This window comes from Pteropus medius, unplaced genomic scaffold (genome assembly GCF_902729225.1).
Source record: "Pteropus medius unplaced genomic scaffold, Ma_sr-lr_union100, whole genome shotgun sequence".
Taxonomy (NCBI): domain Eukaryota; kingdom Metazoa; phylum Chordata; class Mammalia; order Chiroptera; family Pteropodidae; genus Pteropus; species Pteropus medius.
This window is the reverse complement of record NW_024349800.1, coordinates 22,242,424-22,265,046: the sequence shown is the minus strand read 5'-3', so window position 1 is coordinate 22,265,046 and position 22,623 is coordinate 22,242,424. Positions and strand designations below refer to the sequence as shown.

The 22,623-nt window shown below is 41.2% G+C and overlaps 1 protein-coding gene across 1 annotated transcript in view; it reads left to right on the top strand.

Moving 5' to 3' along the window:
* ACTR2 (actin related protein 2) overlaps window positions 1–4,459 on the top strand; it is a 31,876-nt gene extending 27,417 nt beyond the window's left edge. Inside the window, exon 9 of the mRNA XM_039886979.1 lies at window positions 1,796–4,459. Within this exon, the coding sequence (XP_039742913.1) occupies window positions 1,796–1,966 (171 nt within the window). The 3' untranslated portion in view covers window positions 1,967–4,459. The remainder of the gene's footprint in view (window positions 1–1,795) is intronic.
* The last annotated feature ends 18,164 nt before the right edge of the window (window positions 4,460–22,623 follow it).

The following is a 22,623-nucleotide window of genomic DNA, read 5'->3' as shown; positions in this document are numbered from 1 at the left end:
GGGGAGAGAGAGGGAGTGAGCTAGCCATGTGACTGGGGGAAGAACCTTCTAGGCAGGAACAGCAAATACAAAGGCCCAGAGTTGCTGGGAGCCCAGGTGCAGTTGGAGCAGTGAGCAGTCGAGGGAGAAGGCTGGGAAGGGAGGTCAGAATGGCGGGCGCAGGTCTTGTTCAGTCACAGTAAAGAGTTTGGCTTCACTTCTAGTGAAACGGAAAGCCCTTGCAAGGATTTTGAGCAGACAAATGACAGGATCTGACTTGTTTTTAAAGGATCATTTAGTCTGGTGTGGTGAATAGACTGTTGGAGGTGAGGGAGAAGAAAGGTGGATGTAGAACGATGCATTTTAAGGGGAGCGAGGAGGTGGTAGAAGCTTATAAAATAGAGGAGGGAAATGGTTGTGTTGGAGAGTGGAAGAAAGAGAAAGACCGTGGGATTGCCAGGTAGCACTGAAGGGCTCAATTGAGGTGATAAAGTAAGATGCTAAGTTTCTCTGCTCTAGTGTTCAGTTGCTTTGAGGGCACATGCAAATAGAGTGTTGATCACCGGAGTTGGAGTTTTGCCAAGTGAGACAGAGAGGACAGAGACACTAAGGATAATGTCAGGAAATGATGGAGAGAGCACACACACACATGCAACAAAGCAGGTATGAGAATAACCTCAGGATCTATAGGTGACTTGGGCAGAGAGTAGAGGATGGAATAGCCTGATAGGAGTTGTAGAGGGGCTGTGGAGTTATGAAAAAGGAGAGAGAAGCAGCAGTGAAGACTAAGAATTCCTGTTACCAAACCTCCAGGGTTAGGAAGGTACTGTGAGAGAGAGAAACAAAAGCCAGCCAAGAAAGCTCCAAGGGCAGCGATGTCTTCAGGGGCTGGCCAGGCCTCACTTAGAGCACAGTGGCCAAATGGCAGACCTGTGCCCAAGCTGGCTGTTTTATAAGTATAGTTTTATTGGAACACAGCGAGGACCATTCTTTTACATGTTGTCTTGTCACATGTTGTCTGTAGCTATCAGAGAGACCTGCAAAGTCCTAAGTATTTACTTTCTGGCCCTTTACAGAATAAGTTTACCTGGCCCCAGCCTAAGAGCAAAACAGTAATTCAGAAAATTAAAATAGTATGTTAACCTCAGAATTGATTAGTAAGTTACTAGTGTCTTTTTATGTCCTGTATTATCAGATCCTATAGTTCATTTATGTAACATAAAGACAGTTTAGTATGACAGTTACTTTGCATCTCTTTGCAGGATTTTTGACACTGTAAATAAAACTACTACATCATTTTAAGGTTTCTCTTTCAGGTATTGACTGACCATACAGATTATTAGACAATGCTGGCTAGAGAGCATAAAACTTTTCCCACTTGTCTTTCATTCTGGTTATTGTGTTCACTTTTTTCAGTATTTCCATGATTTATTTTGATGATATTTGGTCTTTTTGATTTTGAGACTAGTTCACTTGAAATTGATATAGTACAAAGTGAGCTTTGCTTATAAGAACTTAAATTTTACTGTGTTGCTTGGGACTGCAGTCATAGCAGTGTTGGGTACTAATAATAATGATGGGGGAACAGATGTAAATCAGGCGTGTGCTGAGCACACTGGGGATGGATGTGTGATAGCCTAGCTATGAACTTTGGGCAAATTACAGAATGTCTCTGTACCTTAGATACCAAATCCTGCTGTCCTACTTAAATCACAGGGCTTTGGGGGAGAATTCAAGAGAACATACAAACAAGTCATTTTTTATAAAGCAGAAACTACTGTGCACATGTGACATTTTATATCTTTTTCTCCTTCAGAAATTTAAGATTCGCATCGAAGACCCACCCCGTAGAAAGCACATGGTATTCCTGGGTGGTGCGGTTCTAGCAGATATCATGAAAGACAAAGACAACTTCTGGATGACCCGACAAGAATACCAAGAAAAGGGTGTCCGTGTGCTGGAGAAACTTGGTGTAACTGTTCGATAAACTCCAAACCTTATTCCCATCACATCCCTAATGCTCTCTTTTTTCCTTTATTGCCAATCTTTGAACTCATTCAACTCCAGGACCTGGAACAGGCCTCTCTGTGCCCTTTGACTGAAAAGATTGTGTTTTATTCTGGTGTCTTGGGAAGCTTTAAATTTTTTGTTAAAGTGGTAAATCTGACTGTTTAATTCAGCTTCCTTACAAACAGAATGAGAGGGCAAAGGGTCCTGTCTGCTGCTTTGTTTCTTCAAGTAGGCATTTAGATCATTCCTGTAGGCTTTCTATTTTCACGTTTCTGCTCGGATGCTGCTAGTTTTAGCACACTCGGTGGTATACCTTTATTAGCATAAGAAAAAAAATTTTTTAACAGGAGCTTTTACGTATTATTGGGATTGGGGCGGTAAAGGATGGGTGGGCAGCTGCTGAACCCTTTATGGCATTTCCTCTGTAGTGTGGCGCTTTCAGCAATTACTGGTACAGATTTAAGTACCTTAAAAGCTCCCTGGTATTAACATTTTAGGGAAATGTTAGGCTCAGAACTAAAGTGTTTGGGGTGGCTTTTTGCGTAGGAATGAGGGGAGGTCTTTCGATTTTGAGTTTTTGGTTTTTGAGCTTTTCTGCTCTGGGGTACATAAGATGAACTTTATTTACAGTACTTGATTTTGGCAGGTTTCCTTCTACTTTTGTTCTGCCTGGAACTGTTTCCATATGATATAAAAAACAAGGATAGTGTTCCATTACCATGTGGCTTAGGGATTTATTTTTTCAACCATGTTATCTGGGACTGGACTGCCTAGAATGGAAAGGTAAAATTTAAAAAATGCTTTTGGAAATTCAAATTATAGATAAAAATGTGCTTAAGAGCTGATATTTTTTAAGTGCTTTTTTTTAATACCAGAAGCATTAAGGTAACCCAGTGCCAAGTACCATTCTTACAGATTATCCTTTTATGTATGACCAGTGCTTACTTAATAAAAACAAGTACATACATATAATTACTGGCAGTAGGTTGTAATTGTTGGGTTAAAAATATCATTGAAATATGGGACTCGTTGCCAGTTGGGTAATATTCATTAGTTTTTTTGTTCACTTGTTTTGATTTGAAACCTGAAAGTGGAGTAAAATTTGACTATTGAGAATGTTGGCCAAAAAAAAAAAAATCAAGATTTAAATTTGTATCTGTACTAAAAGAATTAATCATAAATCTCAGTCATCTTTTACTTGAAAGAAGTGTCAGTAATTTGTAAATGTTAGCACATTTTCCTGCCTGTGTCACAAAAATCGTATTTATGAATCTTGTTGGAATTGTTTAGTATCTGAAAAATATCAAGTTGTACTCAGGCTTGATCCTTTATAAATTTGAAAAATAAAGTAATAAGAAATTGTATCATGCTAAGTACAAAATAGATTCTGGAAAAAAATATTTGGGTTTTTTTGTTTTTTGTTTTTTTCATTTCAAAGCATTTTTTAAAAGGAGAAGCTTTTTTTCTTTGGTGACTGAAATTGGAGAATTGTTGACTTTCGAGTCTCTTCTGTGCGAAAACTTAAAAATCAGTTTATGTGAAACAAGCAGCAAAAGTAGGTTATTTTCAATTATGCAGCTTCTGTTAATATTAAGTATTCTCTGTTTTACCTCAATTTGAACAAATCAAAAGTTTGCGTGCATGCTGGACATGCTTCAGGACATACGAATAGCCTGTGAATAACATCTAGATTTTAGGGACATGAGCGTCAGAGTCACTTTGGAATTCAAAGTGTTCCTAAAACGTGTTCTTAAAAACCCCCCAACCTTTTGAGTACTGGACTTGCTAAAGGACACAAATGTAGGACCAGTACCCGCTAGCGGTTCATTTCAGGTAAATGGATTGACTACTTGGTCTTTGGTCATGATTCTAAAATATGAGGGTAGAAAACAGCAAAGAGTGGGATTGCCTCTTAAATAAAACAACGAAAGTGTATCTATCATTTGTCCCTTGAATGTGGAATTTGATTTTAATTTCATAATCTAGTAGCAAATGTGACATTAAAAGGGTGTATTTATAGTATAATTTTAAAATTACATTTTATAATTTTTCTATCCCAAGGTGAAATAATGCATTTAGTAATTTGGGGGTAGGGGAAGTATTGTGTTTAATTGGAGTTTTCTGGTATGCATCCCTCAGAAATTAATTTTTTTTTTATTTTAAAAGAGATTCTCATTTTCAGCTCTTGAAAACCATTATTTAAATTTCCATAATGATTAAAATTTTTTCCTTTTAAAATCAGAATTGCTAATGCCTTTATCTTTGAGAAGGGTTTCTTAGAAATAGGTCCAACATTTAAACTTTTTTCTTTAAAGTGTGGTATTGGATGTTAATTTTACACAGTTCTGAGTACTGTTAACAATATCTGGAAAGTATTTAGAGATCATTGGAAAGTTAAACATTCTGAAATTTAACATAAGTACACTTCTTTTTGATTCCAAGAAAATAAAACCAGATTTTTCAAAGTAAATTCGAATTTTGTTTTTGTTTTCCTCTTAATAGTTTTTCTCTTTGGTTTCATTTTCTTGCTAATGCAAGATGAATCAACAACTTTATGCTGGTTTTTAGGCCAAGTTCAGTTCAGTGTTCTATTATTTGACCTCCCCCCCTACCCCCCCCAAAAAAACTCTTTATTTCTGGTATGATTTTAAATACATTTAAAAAAAATAAGAGCAAATTACAACTACAGCTCTATTAAAGATTTTTTTTCCTGAAGAAGACTGTTTTGTTTCCCAGAAGATACACAGTGGCTTTCACAGTAGTAGGAATGGTAGATAGACCTGTATACAATATGCCTCTTTTCAAGGATATTTTAGCTCGTCTGCAGACTTTTAGGCAATTATCTTTAATAAAACAACTAAAGAAGGATGAAAATTTATTAAACTGACCCTTTCTTTTATGCTTGCCTTTGAGAATGGGGGCTGGGGAGTAAACTTGTGTGTTTTTGTTTTTCCTTCAGGAACTTGGATGCTTGAACCTCATTGCTCCCTTCATGGCCAAAGTCCCACAGGCCCTCCTGAGGTTCACCTCTAGTGTCTTTTATTCAGTCTTCTCTTATTTGCCAGAAATATAGTGTGACAGCTCTCCATATATTACAGAGTAAGAAAATACTGAGAATTGCATAAAGTGGCCTTGTGGATGGAATGAAAGTCTTAATATTTTTCCTTTATCCACGAACTTTGACCACGGTACAATTGAGTGCATTTATTGGATGTACTCATTTTAGAACCATCAAAGAAGGTATCCAACTAAAGTGAACCATTCAGGATTGATTTTAGCTCATTATTTAACATGCTATCTAATCTTGGACGAATTAGCCAGCTGCCCACAGTACTTGGGGTATTTGTAGGTACATTTTTTTACTCCACCTCAAATTCCGTGATCTATTAAAAGATTGAAAATGCTACATCAAAGGTAAGTGGAGGAGGTGGGGGGAGCGACCTGGGAAAGCGTATTCGTACCTATTACAAGTATCCCAATTTATGTTATGTGTAGATGTAAATATCTGAGTAAGGGAAATCCAAATGATTTCTGTCCTTGGCAGAAGAGAGTTTCTGTCTTGTCCCATATCCACATTTAGTTCCTTCCACCCACTAGAGAAAAGTTGGAAAGGACTCAGCAAATAATTTCCTTGAAATAGAAGAATTAGTATTTCAACTATGTTTGTGCTGACCAGTTGAAAGGTTTGAGTTTGGAAACTGCAGAAACCATTCATAGGGATAATACGGTATAGTTTTCAAGTCCAAGGTAGACTCCTGAGAACAGTGCCTTTTGCCACCAGCATCAAGTTGAGCTTATGCCTGGTGGATGGTTTTTAGCAAGATTAGTGAAAAGAAAACTTGTGAGCTGCTTTGCCCTTCCTTGAATAGAAGCTTAAAAAAGGGGGCCCCCACTCAAGAATGAGAATTCTATGCATACAAAAGATTAATTATAAATATTTGAATTTTAATGTATTTTGTATTTTGATACATTTGAGATTAATATCAAATAAAGCGAGTCATAAAATTCTAAAGTTAAGACCAGCCACAGTATTAATTTAATCTGTTAAATGAGTATTTTGACAAGCAGGGGTTGGGATATTTTTCAGACATAAAATATATACAAGAAAATTGGAAGGCCTGTCTTACTTTAGGAAATCAAATCCAAAGATTTCTTGAGTGAGAATTTTACTAACTGCTCTTATATTTTCATGTTTCATGCCAACTTAGTGTTTGAAGAGTAAGAAATTTGGGCCTTAACTGAGGCTCAAATGTCAAAAATAAGTTGATAATATATATTTGACCCTTTGCTTTGAAACCTGTTGGTGTGTGTGTTTTCTTAGATCTACATTTGAAGGCTCCTGGCATTACATTTAAGCACTATTGAAAATGTAGGTTTGGAACCTAAAACTATGATGACTAAGTACAAGTCAAAAGACCTTGAAATTAGGCCATTTTGTTTGTTTTGTTTTTACTTAATGGTTTAGGTGGAATTTAATATGTTAAATATCCTATAGGAAATGATGTGGCTAGAGTATAATTACCTAAATTTTATGCTGCTTACAAGAGATTCACTTTTGAATTTATTGGGGTGACATTGGTTAATAAAATTATATAGGTTTCAAGAGTACAATTCTATAATATGTCATCTGCATGTTGCGTTGAGTGCTCTAAATTTTCTAAAATAGATTATTTGCCCCTCAGTGTCTTTCTCGCTGTGAAGTCAGAATCACATGCAGTGTTTAAAAGTGCAGCTTACTGAGCCCTGTGCTGGACCTACAGTCTGACTCTCGGGCCTGGGGGTTTGCCCATTCTCCAGCTGCGCTGAGGGCCCTGACCCCGCCAAAGGTCTGGCTCCCCTGGATCTTAGCGGGACAAGCAGGTTCCAAAGTATGACCACTCCCTGGACCCACACATGCATACCCTTGCCTTGCTCCTCTGAATACTCATGGAGCTTTTAGCAGACAGGTTCAGATATGCAATGGGAACAAGCCTTGGAAACCAACTATGAGAATTGTTGGTTGGCCAGTGTGCTCACCTCTCCTCCTGCACCCAAAACAAATCCTCAGTTCAGGTGGATGATAATACCCTTAAAATACAATATTTTCTAGAAAGGTTAAAACACCATCAGTCATTTATACATTTGTGAACTAAAAGAAAACCCAATGACTCAAACTGACACTTCGAGAAGATTAGCAGCTCTAAGTGAAAGGAGGGTCTGCAAGTGTGGCTTAAGAAGTCCATTGGAGAAAACACAGACTAGAGGAAAAGTAGAGACGTTATTAGGGAAAGGTTACTTTTTAGGGACTTGTGTTAGATGGGAGTTGTGTACTGGAAGTGGTTGAATAATCAAAGCAAACTGCTGATTTCAAAATCATTTTTAGAGATGTTTGCTCCTCACTTCTGACTTTCCTGGTTCCCAGCTCCCTGAGCTCCAGCTGGTATAGCTCGTGCTACAGTTCAGCCACTGGATGGATTAAAATGATTAGTCTGGCCAAGGAACCCACCTACCAGATGTAGCTTTACTTCTGAGAGGAAATACCTGTATTTCAAGTTTCATGCAGCTGACATACAAATGAACTTTTGGATGCAATTTAGAGACCACCTAGATATTTTTCTTTCAAGTTTTTTTTTTTTGTATAAATCCAGTTTACTCTGAAATTTGGAAGTCTATGAAATTTTTTAAAATTTTAGTTGATAGAAGAGAGAAACAAAAGCTTCACCCTGCATTTTTCAGACATGGATAAGGATGAAGAAGAAGGGGGGCATACTGCCAATATATATTGAAAGTTAAGTGGCTGCAGTTAGGTACTTGAACAAGAAAAGTAACCGGCTGCAGGTGAGTATATGAACGAGCAAAATGAGAAAAACGAAGTAACCAGCTGCAGAGTAAGGAGGTGGTTAGCATTTCAGGGCAGGAATCCTCTCTAGGAAGGAGTTTGATAGATCTTCTGGGTGAGTAGGAAATAACTTTTATCTCCTGAACCTAATTCTACAGCCCATATAAGTAAGCTTTAGAATTCTCTCTGAAGCATGTGTAGTTGATGGTGGATGCATTTTCTTGCTGTTTGTTTGCCTGCATATCTCATTCCTACTGTTTTCACCGTGAGAGCTTAACTTTACCGTTTCACTAGAGCACACAGCAAATATCCTCCAGCCCTTTAAGCACTGCCTCTGTCGGTACCGTTAGTTGATATTGGTTATCAGATGTTTAGAAGACTTGTTTGCTCTGAATGTCCTGAAATTTCTTATGACTTAAAAACTGAAAAAAATCAAAAGGTGCCTTAAAATAGAATGTTGTTCATAATGTAGATTTTTTTGGGTATCAGTGTTTGCTATTTGCCTTTTCTCGAACACAGGTGGAGGTAGTACTAGGAAAACTGTCTTCTGACAGCTACTATTCTTTTAAAATGATATGTCAGTTTTATGTTTACTACTTTGGTCTTGGTTAATTCTACCAATCTCAGAAAAGAGTTGGCTGAAAATTATCTTTTTTCCATTTGATACAACTCTTACTTTTTTTTCTACTCATACCATTCGAAAGCTAAGATTTGTGGTGTAAGCCAACAAAAATCCTCTTAGGTGCTTTAAAAACAATAAGGCTTCCTTGAGCTTTCTAAATGAAAGTTTTCTTTGTTTTGTTGCACTTGTGGGTCTTTTGAACATGTGAGGGAAAGGTTTATGTAATGAAATTCCCATGTTTTAAGAGTCTAAAGAGGTTTGGATTTATGGCACTGGCTCCCACCCCCAACCCCGCCGTCAAATCATTGAGACTAGAGAACTTTCGAATATGTCCCAGATCATAAAAACCTGCTGTTCCCAAGTTTTCTGAAATGACAGGATAAAATGAGATACTAAAGGGCACCTTCAACTCTTAGAAGGCAAGATTTGCTTCGAGGTGACCTAAACCAAAGAGTAGCTCACTCCATTCTGATTTTATGCAAAAGCTGTGACTGAAGGAAAAACTTTTCCCACCAAATTTCTGTACAGTTACTTTCAAGAATATATCCTGTTTTTTTCAGGCTCGGGGCTTGTCTGCTAAAATAGTTAGCTGTGAGGCAGACAGGGAATGAATTGCATCTGCAAAGGCAGGACAAGTTTGGGAGAAGAGATAACCCCCTTGCCTGACTCACAGCTGCCCACCCTGCAAGGAGCAGAGCTTGCCAAGAATATCCACACTGATTTATGGAGGAGAAATGAGGAAACCATTTACCCCCAGATATCCTGGATTTGTGACAATATTGCTGTAAACTATTTCCATTTAGACCACGAGAGAATTCTGAATCTCCCAGGTGTTCCCTCTCGCCCACCTTCACTCCCTTCCTGTCCTAGCATTTCCAGCAGCCTCAGGCCAGGGGTTCTCAAACTTTGGGGTACCTAAGAATCTCATGGGGAGCTAATTAAAGTGTGGATACCTGGCCCCACTCCAGAAATTGAGGTGACACTCTTCTAAGGGCTCTCTTGCACTTGGAAAAACATCAGAAACGGGGAAATTTGTACATAATTAGGCTACAGACTAAATGATAAAAAGCTGAGTATATTTTTCCAAAGGTTTCACTTAATTGGGACTCCAGGTGGTCATCTGCCCCTCCCCCATCTCCTTTTCCTTTCTCTCTCCTTAAATTGAGCCAACAGGAGTCATCAGGCCCTACATTAATGAAAAGGAGTCATATGGAAAGCAGTAACAACAACGATGACACAACAGAAAGCTGTGTTGGTCACTATTTACTGAGCACACACTGAGTACCAGGCACTTACTGACAGCACTTACTAACATTCTCATATAATTCAAATAGGAGTTATCGTCTTCACTTTAGAGAGAAAAAACAGACTGCAAAGATAAGGTAACCCGAGCAAAGACTCAGAGCTAGGAAGTTGTAGAGGCAGAGTCGAACTCAAACATCTCTCCAGCAATACAACCTTACTCAGCCTTTGCTTCCACACCCTGCAGTGGTTCTGTGAGATGGTCACCTGATTCCAGTCTGTCTCTTAAAGCCTTCATCTTGACTCCACCCCTTGCTCAGAAGCTTTGGGAAAAGCACTTGCCTTTCGTGTGCCTTAATTTAACTCTGGCAGATGAGTAGAGTGACCCCAGCATGGAGTGGCTGACGTCCCAAGTGCCATTAGAGAACTTTGATATGAAGTACCTCCCAAGAGCTTGCTCTTCTGTTTATAGCAAACCTTTCCCAGGAAGAAAATTAAGTGGAAGCTCTGGGAACGAACAAATGAATGGCTTGTTGGCCACAGGCATTTAAATATGGAAGAGCTTGTCACACTTTTAGGATTTATCAAGTTTGAACTTTTTTGCCTAGCAGGTGTTCATTCTAGTTCCAAGGCTCTGAATTTAGATCAGAACTTGACAAATGAGTCAATAGAGTTTTCAAAATCTCCACTCAGAACAGGAAGGCAAGAAATGGAAAGAATGTCAGTTATTAAGGTTGCAGTGGCCCTGGAGTCCAAATGGACCTTGGAAAGAACACTTGGGGAGGGAAAACATTCGAATGGCTTAAATCTGCTAAGAACTTGCCCTGTGTGGAATGCTCCGAGAGTGGCCAGGGCGGGAGCAAGCTCTCAAAGTGACTTGTCATCAAATGTGGACAACCTAATGGTCGGCTGCAGAGGCTAAAATGTGTAAAAGGGCATTGCTTTCTGAGAGAGAGAAACTCTTGCCCCTATACAGAGCAGCTGTGTCATTTAAGCAGTAGCTAAGTTCCTGATCTGAATTCAAGGATGTTTCCCAGGTCTCCACTCCCCAGGAATAACAGTGTCTGTCGTTTTTTAAGATGGTCATTATTGCTCACATCCCGCTATAGCCAGGAGCAGAGGGAGGAACCTGGATCTGGGTCCCCTGTCGCTGCTGCAGGAGGACACAATTAGTGGTTAGCCTATCTCTAAAAGCCCTGGGGAGCAACGAGTAGGAAGGAAGGAAATTGTGTAGGATAAACAAAACAAAGCAAAACCAAAAAAAAGCCGCAGAAAGTACTTCAGATGTGCAAGAATCTGTAATTCACATACTCATGGGATAGTTGAGGGTTAGGACCTGGAGTAAATGTTTTCACATAAAATGGGGATACCAAGAAAAAAGTAATCGGGTGAGTGGAAAGCCTGGATCGGTCTAACGAGGTCTTGGAAACATTCTTATGTTTCTGGATGTTTACACACATCAAGGCCTATACGTAAATTGTTTAAAAATATATCTAGCAGGTTCTACTGTAAGGTCATTCACATTGCCAATTTGCCTTTAGATTTCCATGACAGAGTTAAATAGTTTATGATCTTGTTGAAAATAATTCATCACTTAAAAAATGGTTTAAAAGAAATAAATATACAGATTTTTAAAAAGTATGAAATGATCTCTTGAGTGTTAATCAAAACTCATTCCAAATGAAGTCGTCTCTGGCAAATACTGTTTTAGAGTGACAGGGCTGGCGCCAGGTGACCTTTACAATTCACTGCTTTTATAATATTAAAAGATTCATAGGGATTGATACTATGTTCCCCACCTCAGAATGGGTTTTTTTCAACATCTTAATGGCCCTTTCAGTGGAACCAAACAAACACCTCTAAAAAGTAGGAGTGGTGGGCATTTTAATAGGCTGCTAAATTATCTCAATATCAAGTGGGCCAAGGATTACAAAGCCAGTTGGTATGCTGCTGTTGGAAGTGTCAGCCTTGTGCAGCTGTTCTGGTGAGGGGCTTGAGGGCCAGTTCGCAGGGGAGCCAAAGTTTTTGCAAGTTTTGTACATGTAAATGTGTTACATAAATTTGAAGATGATTTGTCAAGTCGAACTTAACAGTGAACCAAAAACAAAACAAAACAAAAAACAAAATAACAAAATCAACTCATGCCAATGTTTCAGTTTGTGCAAAATAAGCATATTTTGAAATTTCATATGTATTAAATTTGTAGGAAACAAACCTTTTTCCTCACTAGATAACTTTATGTCTTGTGTTACAATTGTTCAACCAATAATGCTTACATGTAAGGCTGGGGTCCCACTTTTTAAAAATCTCAAGCTGCATTTCCTAAATGAAATGGTGACGGGTGAAGAATGTTCTTTATGTAGAGTGGCCCTCAAAATTGGTCTGAAACCGGTGACATTTAAAATCAGCTGTATTTGCATGAAAGTATCTGAGTTTTGAATTTGAAGAGGTTAAGGTTTCTATGGGGTTCTAACCTGGATAAGAGCAGGCATGGGGTAATATATTTATTTCCCCAAGAGAATTCTTTGAAACTCAAGCCCCGGAAAGACACCTTACAACCCAAGTGTGCTCTGTGGTCCAAGGAGTCAGGGAAATGCTGCACAAATGTTCCTTGTAGCATTTTAAAGTCTCAGAGATGTCCCGCAGGAAGGAAACCAAGTGGACTTTATCCAGTGCAAAGTGTCTCTCATTGCTTCCATCCCCTCCCTCCCTCTATCCGGCCACCCACCACTTACTAATATTATGCAAAGCACATTCTGGAAAACCCTGGTCCTAGCTAGTAGCATGGACACACTAGCTGTGGCCAAATCCCACTTTTCTGGGCCCCTTTTCCTGATATGTAAACAATGGGTTTCAAGGTGATTAGAATAGTTGATTACTCCCAGTGTCTTTTTCAAAGGCTCACTTTAGAACTAAGACTTAAGGATTTTATAGATTTTTTTTTTTTTCATATTCAAAGTGAGCCTTAGAATGCCAGGACAACAGCAGACAGAAGACGGTGACTAAAAAGCAAACACAGTACATTAACAAACAAGAAGAAAACCTAGAAACTGGGGGTCCTCCCTGGTTTGACTGTTCCCATTGGTGCTGTATTAGTGGCCACCAAGAATCTTTTGAACTCTCATCCCATATTTAGGGGTTTTTCTACATTGTAAGTGCTGCCTCCTTGAGACAGTCACTAAATCGCCCTCTCAGTCTTGCAGCAAAGCCTTTCCTGGCTAGGGGGCAGCAGAGGCCTGGGCTTTCGGGTGTAGCTGGACAAGGCACTAGTATCGAGGGCCCAGTGTCAGAGGTGTGGGCAGCAGAGGCTCGGTCCAGAAGGGGAGGTGGCAGGAGTGCCCGCTGAAGGCCTAGCTCCTGCCTGGACGGTCTCCAACTGGACCCTGTCCTTCCTAGTGCTTCTGTGAGCTTCCAGGCATCCCTTAGTCATTTCTGTTTAAATCATCCAGGGCAGGTTATGCTGCTTGCAGCTAAGTGCCTGACTAACATAGGTTCCTCCTGCCAAACACGGCTAGGATGCAGTTCTGTCTTAATGAAACTAGCACTTAGCAAGGAAGGACACTGCAAGTAGTTCCAAAACGTTTTATTCAGTGATATGGTATGTGTTTATTCTCTTAGATGTCTGGGGTAAGAGCTCTGTATACCACACATAGCAGAAGCTGGCTCAATATTTCTCAAATTAAAGACAACTTTCTTGTTCAAATGACAGGCCCCACTCAGTCCCCTCTATCTGGTAGAGTGAGAATCTGACTTAAGATTTTCATAGGAGCAGAGGATCAGAAGAAGAGCAGAGAATGTACTCAGCCATATCTTGCCGAGTTGTTGTTGTTTTCACTCTATGAATGTGGTAAGAGCACTAAAATCCTAAATAAAATTTTCAGGAAATATGGAGGAATTTATAAATAATAATGACAAGGCAAATTTGCAGTAGGGTTTTTCCCCACTTCTTAGAGAAACTGGCGGTAGAGTAGGGAGTGGGGTTGGTGAAGGATGAGAATTTTTTTGTGCCTTCTCTGAAATCAAAAAGTGTTAAAAACCAAGAAAGTCACATTGAAAAGTATTTTCCTTGATGTCAGGAAACTGTGGAATTATTTAACCAAATAAAAACAGATTTTTAATTCACTATCTGCTATGGGCTTAGCCCTCTGCTGGCTGCTATAAAGAAAATTGCAGCAATATTTACTTTTTCCGAACCACTTAGGAGTAGCTTGAGACATCCATGCCCCCTTATCTCTACTGTCTCAGTATTTCCTAAGAACAGGATATCCACGTACATAGTCACAGTGCAGTTATCAAATTCAAGCAGTTTAATACTGTTACAATAATTTTTCTATTCTACACGTCACATTCCAAGTTTGTCAACTGGCCCAATAGGGCCTCAAAGCATTTTCCCCAATTGAGTGCAGAATCAAATCCAGCACCACATATAACAGTTAGATGTCACATCTCTATTGCTTTCTTTACTCTGGAGCAATCCTCAGCCTTTCTTTTATGACATTGAAACGTTTGAAAAACAGAAGTCAGTTATCTCAAATGTTCTGTAATTTGGGCTCCTCAGATGTTTCCTCTTGACCAGGTTCAGGTTATGTAGCGTCGGTCAGAAGGCGTCAGTGATGCTAGGTGATGGCCATGTACTTATGTTCATTTTGATCACCTGGTCAATGTGTGGTCAGGTTTCTCCACTGCCTAGTTACGTTTTCTTCTTGCAACTAATAAGCAACCTACAGAGCCATAGAACCTGGCTTTTAAGGGACTGGGACATACCACGTTAATGGAGGAGGCTGCAGAAGGCAGTGGTGAGAGCTGGCTTGAATCTCAACTGTGCCATTCACCAGCCATGTGACATTGGGCAAGTTACCTACCTCTCAGATCCACCTTTTCTCATCTGTTAAGTGGAATAATTCTCTTCCAGTATTGTCGAGAGGATAAATATACAAGGTGCTTGGCGCATATGAGGCATTCCATAAACGTTAGGGCATTTCTCTTCCACCTTTTAAAAGTTACTTTGAGGGCAGTGTTTTGTTGATCTTGTATTGTTTCCAATGCTATGAATGGACATTAAGGACAAGCAAGTCAACCAAAGCAACACTTATGGCAAGAGGCAGCAAAAACCAGGTGTATGATAGAGGCCCAGCGGGAAAGTGGCGTTCTCATTGGAAATGCCAGGAGCAGTCAGGGAAATAGCAACACCACAGGCATCTTGTGGTCCATGGTCATGTTCAGCCTGAGAGTCAGCCTTAAGGAACATGACCGTTGGGACACAGATTCTGACACTGGCTGGGACTCCAGGACTCCAGCGTTGTAATGCCAAGGACCTGGGGGTTTCCCCATCCCCCGACCAGGGGCCAGGGATGCAGGGCAGAATCTGCTCTGCTGCCAGCTGCCCGTGTGTCCCCGGGGAAAACCACCCATCTTCTCCATTTCCTCAACTGAAGAATGAGGGGTTTTGACCAAATCTGTAGTTCTCAGTCGAGGCTGGGCATCGGTAGGGGAATTTTAAGAACATGCCATCCTAGTCCCATCCCCAGATGAATTAAATCAGAATCCAGACATTGGAATTTTTCAGAACTTCCCTAGATGATTCTAATGTAAGTCAAATTTGAGAACCACAGGCCTAAACAATCCTAAATGTTCTTCCTAGCCTTATGTTTTATGAGTCTATGAATGGAATATTCTAAGGAACTAAATTTTCTGGTCAACTTAGAATTCACTTCCAGAAATGTCTTCTTGTTTCTATTCCTATTTTTGAAAACATTTCTAAAGTGAATAAGTCAAGATAATCTTGAAGGTCCTTTCAACCTTAATGTTTCTGTGGCCACGTGAGAAGGATATTCTGAGGAACTGGGGTTTTCTGGTAAATTTAGAATTTCACCAAAATTTCGTTTTCACTTTTATTCCTATTTTGGAAAACTTCTCAATTGTACAATTTCCTATCTAGGGATAAAGGGACAGTAACTTCATAACATTAAGCCACAACGTACCCTTTCCCTAGCCAGGGCAGACATTACTGATTGATGGTGATACTGACCTGTGACTCCTTTAAAATCCTTCTCAATCCTAGTCAGCCATGACCAATCAATCAACACTTGAGATGAAACCTATTTTCCATTCTGGCTATGGTGAATTTAGCTTGATATTTCTTTCATAATGGGGTATCTTTCAGGGCCTCAAAGGCAAAACTCTAAACAGCCTTTCATCTACCCCAACTTAAAGTGCGTAGGACTGTAGAACAAGGGGTATGTTGAGTCTGGATAAACTTTTGGTATAAATGCATATACATTTTTATGAAAGTATGTTTCGCTGCCATTTACTTCTTTGACTTAACTTGAACACAGAGAAGCCAGTTCTGAGGAAATAATAAAGCAGAAGAGCCAGAGTTCAAATCCCGATTTTGCCAATCACGAGTTGGTCACTTTGGACAAGTTACCCAAATTCTCCTCTTCATGCCTCAGTTTTCTTCTCTATAAAATGTGGCTAGTAATACTATCTACCTAGTAGGGATTTTGTGACGTTTGAATGAAATAACAGACAAATGCCCAGGGTCTGACCCACAGGAACTCTCAGCAAGTGCTACCTATTTACCTGGTTTATGTCATTCATTAAAGGTTTTATTAAGTGAGCATAAATTAAAATGGCAAAGAAGTGTTAGAAGTGGTAGAGATAATAGAAATAGCTATGTTGTGCTATGCTGGTGGGAGGGACTTATGAATCTATGTCCATCCAAAGTGGGTGTTGTCAGTGTGGTCTTGGTGGCAGCACCCACAACTAGGGTGTGTTCATGTCCATCCAGGGAACTCAACGGGAGCTGTGGTGCCCCAGAGGGGGCATTTTGGAAATTGAAGGGTGTGGTTTTTGGTTGACCCCACCACTGGCGTTTGGGGATAGGAAGAAAGCTAGATGTCCTGCAATGTTTGGGAGAGTCCCATACAACAAAGAATTGTCTCATGTCCCACATGACTTTTGAATGTTCCCCCAGATTAAACTCACATTTACAGATGTTAATCGGCAATACTTAGAACATAATAATTCTGAAAATAAGTTCTAAGAAGTTATTCAAAAAGCCTGGTAATTTAGAAGACTATTCCATAGAGAGAAACTTAAATGGAAAAAAGATCTCGTCTGAAAAATTAGTGATTTACTCATGTAGTGCAGGTTGCTGGCTCTAGGCGCTGAGCGTCTTACTACAGATTTTCCTGAAAAGGGTTTCAATGCAGTAGGGCAGTAACTGTGCATTGAAACCAACTGAAAACATGTAAGAGATCTGAGATTTCTTTGAATAGACCTTGAACCAAATATAAATTAGCAGACTCATGAAATGCAAGGATCTCAGTGAATTTTATTCCCCATCACTTGGCCTCTTTCAGTCTGTCTCCTCACGGATACAGCTCCAGGTTCTTCTAAAGTACTTTAAGTACTCTTATCACTAGAGCAATACTCCAGGTCACAAAGTGGGGAACAACCCTGAAGCCATACCTATAAATAAGTCCCAGCTCATTTAGGACTTTGGGTCTGTAGCTTGTCTTAGTATACAATCTATTTTAATTATGGTTATTTTATTTCTCTTACATACAGGTAAATGTTCTCTTTTATTAGTCTAACACTAGTTTTTATCTTAATGTCCATCCTCTGCCCTTTGATTTTTCTGTTCTTGTCTAAACAGCTTCTGATCTTGTTGCTCCTCTTAAATCTGGACGCCTTCATTGTCAATAGGTTCAGGCAGCTGGCTGCTTCATTCTATCCTACAGTGCAATCATGCTTGAGCATTGCTATTTTGAACTATATGTTACTTGGTGATACATTATCATCCTTTTATTTTTTCTTTGTTAGAGGAGTGGTTCTCAGTCGTGGCGGGGCGGGGTTGCTCAGGAATGTTCGACGATATCCGGAGACATTTCTGGTGGTCATGTCTGGGGCGCAGTGCTGCTGGCATGCAGAGGGTGGAGGTCTGAGATGTCGCCACCAGAGTTACGTGGCCCCATGTCAGTAGTTCTGAGGTTAAAAAATCCCATGTTAGAGTTATTTTTAATTTTTTAAAAAAGGTATAGATAGCTTATACAATCTATTAATTCCATTTGAGATATTAAAGAGAGTTTACATAATATCTGTAATACCAACAAGCAATAAACCACTGGCATAAATCAGAATAACTGGAAGTAGTGTGGGAAGACATTGGATTCCCCGCTTCCATCTTAGCCCTTGAACTAATTATGTAAATAGAGAATGACTTTAGAAAAGTTTTCTGTTCCTTAATCTCATGTGGAAGACAAAGGTCAAATGTGGAACTGCAGCATATCTAAACCACTGAGCATCCATCCTTCCAGCTGTATTTCTCAAACTCCTGTCTCCAAGCATCCTCATTTCAAGTAATGCCTGTTCAGCACCAGTGAATTCAATCTTCTCCCATCCCCATTGGTGGTGAGTTTTTAGGGAACACTCAGGAGGGGCGAAGTCACCCATAGGATTTGGAAGAGACACATCCTTTCAGTCAGCACCCAGGTCTGGTCTCCATCACAGTCTCCAGCCCAGAGGAACACAGCTGCAAGAAGGCAACAGGCCTTCCTCCCTGTGCTGCAAATAGCCTGAGAAGAGTGTCTTAGAATTATTTAAAGCTGTGGCACTTAGTGTGGCTAGTATGTGGGAGAAGCGAGTTTGTATACAGTACCATGTAGCACATTCCTTTGCAAGATACATTAGGAAGCCTTCACTCCAAATGGCGTTAAACAAATGGAATGGAACATTCCAGAGTCTGCAAAACAACACAGGGGCGAGCTAAGTTTGGAGGAGATTCTTCTCCCTGGTGCAGTAACTCGGCAGCACTGGACCCCAGCTGCACCATTGATCAGGCTGAGTGGCTTTGGACACAACCTTATTCTTCACCCTGATAAACGTCCTCCCTGTAAAAAGGATACGCAGCACCTAGCAGATTTTGGGCACACAAGACATGAAAGATGCACCATGAGCTGCTTTTGCTTAGTAAATCCACTCAAGACTGCAGAGGGCAGGAGAAAGACTGGCCCCACTCATGTCAGAACTGGAGCTTGCTTTAAAGGAATTACATCCGCAGCAGCTTGGTTAGCAATGGGGGACGGTTCGCAGGCAATATGCCAGTCCTGAAGTGTGAGCCACCTGGGGCCTCGCTACTCAACTAGGGACCAGCTCTGGACCCTCAAACCATCTTAAGATGTACCCCTTGGTCATTTTGTGCCAGATTATATATGCATGATCTAATTTTATTTTCACGATAATCCAAAATACAGGTGCCATTGCTCCTTATAGGGGACAAGGAAAGTGAGGCCCAGAGAAGCAAAGGGACTTGCTCAGGCTCATGGTGACAGAGGCCCTGGGGCCAAGGCAGAAGGGAGCACAGGCATGCGTGGCTCTTACCTACTGCTTTTGCACCTGGGCAGGCCTCATCCCTTCCTTCTAGGGAAATCGCTGCCAAAAGCGACTCACACACCTGTGGGAGGGGAGGCTTTGTGAAGTCAGCTAGCCTTGCTCGGGGACTCCCAGCTCACAGGGCCTCATGCTGGCTCCTGCTTTCAGCCCAGTGCTGGGCCCCCCAAGCCTTGGCTCCCGGCTACCACATCTGCTTGGTGGAGAAGTGGGTGGGGCCCAAAGAGCAGATTTATTGTGTCTCCAGCGCCTTGGGCTTCATCCCAGCCTCACAGAATTGGAGCCATGACAAGAATAAATGTGTTTGGCTCTGGCCTCAGTCACTGAGGATTTATTTAGCACCTGCAGTAATAAAAAAATAACACTGCCGCAGCGTGCAAGGCCATGCGCGGGCAAGCTGGAAGAGGCAGAGGAGGCGCGGACGCTTGCTCGCTAGCTGCTTGCAATCTAGTTATTGAACAGAAAGGGTTCCAGAGGATCTCTGAGAAGGAACAAGGCGGGGCACCTCTGAGATGAGGAACCCAAGTGGTTGAGTACTCTGAGGTCACACAGAGAGGAACTGAAGGACCACTGCAGATTCTGTGACGCACGAGCCCTTTTGTTTTTCTTCTTAAACACATGCGGAACAATAAAATTTAAAAATAAAGCTAAGCAAAAAAAAAAAGGAAAAAACCACCTCAAATCCCCCCACCCAGAGATAACCACTATTCTCCTGGCAGAGGATGCCTCCCAGCTCTCTCTCTCTGTGCAGATGTACATCCATGTGTCCACTGCGTGTGTGTCGTTATATTATGGAGGTGGATCATGCACATACTGTTCAGGAAATGTGCCTCCTTTGCAATGCTCCCCATGAAGGGGCTCCCAAGTGCAGGGAAGAGAGGGTGCTTCCAGGAGGTTCTTCTCCCCTGCAGGCAGCCATGGGATCCAAGAGGGAGGGAGCCCTCCCCACAGGGCCTAGGTGAAGGCGACACCTGGAGGGGAAAGGATGAGCTTGGTGAGACGAGTGTGGTAGGACTTAGAGATGCTGAGGGGAGCCAGTTTTGGTCCCGGGCAGTGTGGGGTAGGCAGAATGTGGAAAGGGATGTCCGCGGGGGCTTCCAGTGTGGTGTTATAGAAAGGAGAGGCCCATCTCTGGGTGCTTTAGGTCAGTGGTCTCCTACCTTTTTGGCACCAGGGACCAGTGCTCCTTTGAGAATCTAACACCTGATCCGAGGTAGAGCTGAGGTGGTGATGGCTGCAAATACAGATGAAACTTGGCTTGCCCACCCACCTACCGCTCACCTCCTGCTGTGCGGCCCGGTTCCTAACAGGCCACGGACAGGTACCAGTTTGTGGCCTGGCGGTTGGGGACCCCTGTTCTAGGGCACCAAAGCACTTGACTTCCCCACAGCTTCCCACACACTTTTTCAGAAGGCTCTTCAGCTGGGAAAAAAGTATGAAATCAGTGTTTTCCAAAATGTGACCCAAGAAATACCAATTCCACAAAAGCATTCTCCAGAAAAAGGGTTAAAAAAAGTTTGAGAAAGTCCATCTATAGTCACAATGCACAGGAGGTCTTAACCCAGGTTTCCCAATGTATTTTCTCAGAATGGTTCTTACCATCTGGAATTTCCCTCTTGCCCTGAGCTCAGTGATGGAGAAGATGCAACAGTCACTGGGCTGAGAGTCTCCCCTCATCAAGGCGGCTTCTTTACGACCAGCAGAGAGCCCCTCGCCTGCCAGGTGTCAGGTCCTCACAGCCAGCCTCCATAGGGCCCTGAAAAGGCAGAAGTCAGTGCTCTCAAGGTCTTCTCCAGCTCTAACTTTCTATTTCTGTTTCTGAAATTCATGCCAGTTGAATCTCACTTGAGAGAATTCCCAGGGAGTGTGGTGGAACTAGGCAGTCAAATTGGTTGGTTAAATTCACTCATTTACTCAAAAAATATTTCTTGAGTTCCTACAATGTGCCAGATACTCTTCTAGGCATTGGGGTTCAGGAGTAAATATGAAAAAGATTTTTTTTCCTCTTATTTCTCTAATGAGGAAACGAGACTATAAGCAAATAACTGTATCATATGTCATCTAAGGGCTACAAGGAGAAATAAAGTAGCATAAGCAAAGCGTGTGGGATAGGGAGATTGAGATGGGATGCAATTTTCGATAAAGTGAACTGGGAAAGCTTTTCTAAAGAGATGACATTTGAGCAGAGACCTGAAGGAAGCCAGGATGAAGCTCTGCAGAGATCTTAGCACAGAGCATTTCAGGTGGCGAGAACAGCAAGTGCAAATGTCCTGCGGCAGGAACATGTTTGAGGGAAAACAAAAAGGCCAGTGTGGCTTATGGGAGTAAGAGGGGGAGATTATTAGGAGATGAAGTCAAAAAGATAGTGAGGGCCAGATCTTGTAGGACTGTGAGGGTCACTGTAAGAACTTTGGATTTTAATCAGAGCTAGACAGGAAGCCACTGGAAGGACTGAGCAGGGGAGTGACATGTGATACAAGGGAGAATTTCTGCTTTCTAATGGCGACGAGAGGTTTTTCTAAATGGTAAGAGCCCACTTTCTGCCTTTGAAAATAATGCAGCTTAGAAAAATTGAGTTTCCATTTCATAACTGAAGTTCTTACAAGACCTCAGGATTGGTCATTCATTCTATACTTATTGAGCATCTACTACTGTGCCAAGTTCTGTGCTGGCACTAGGGATACAAATGTAGCAGATGTGACTTTTACTTTCCAACTTTTGATACAAAAAAAACTCCCCGCACTTTGTCCCTCTAATGAAATAGGGCTCCAAGCTTCCACTTGTCAGGGTGGCAAGGAGTTCATCTCAGTCATGTTTTAGGAGGCAATGTCCTTCCTTTCCTCTATGGTTCCATATGAATTCAGTAACTCACAGGTGTCTGGGAGAAGGATCTCTAGTCTCCAGTGTCATGGATGCTACCGAGATGCTCATAGTCCAAGCATGGTGGTCTTTTCAAAGGCGAGCAGCTCCATTCCTCTGTACCAACCAGGGCTTCCAAGGTCCTTCCTTTGGTTCCAGGATCACAGCTCATAACAACTCAGTCTCCCTGGTATCTACTTACTATCAGCAATCAGATCGTTAATGGATGTTGCTTGGATGCATAAGGCATCGCCACTTTTCCTTAAGCCTTTTATAAATTTTGTTCTAATAGACAAGTAAACCAGTGTTTATTATGGTTGGTGAGGCTGGGCTCAGAGCAGTGGGTTAGAATCTAGAGATGTTTTCCTTATAAGGGATGAGCCAGAGGAGGCTACGCAACCCATGTTCTTAAGTTGTTGTTTTAGTTCTGTTTCTAATATGATTAATACAAAATTATTCACTCATTTTCAGTTTTGTGTAACAAGAAAAGGTGTACAACAGGCTGCTTCCATTCTTGTGAGAAATGCTAAATTTATTATGACCGCAGATCAGAAAGAGGTCTATTATTTTTTTGGAGGTAGGAGAACTTTTAGGGATCATCTGAGAAACCTGGTTTGGTCCCTTAGCCTTTTCAAGCTACTTGACTTCTCCAAGCCTCCTCTCTCTGTTTTGCAGTCCAGAGAATATAGTTAGTCCTTCA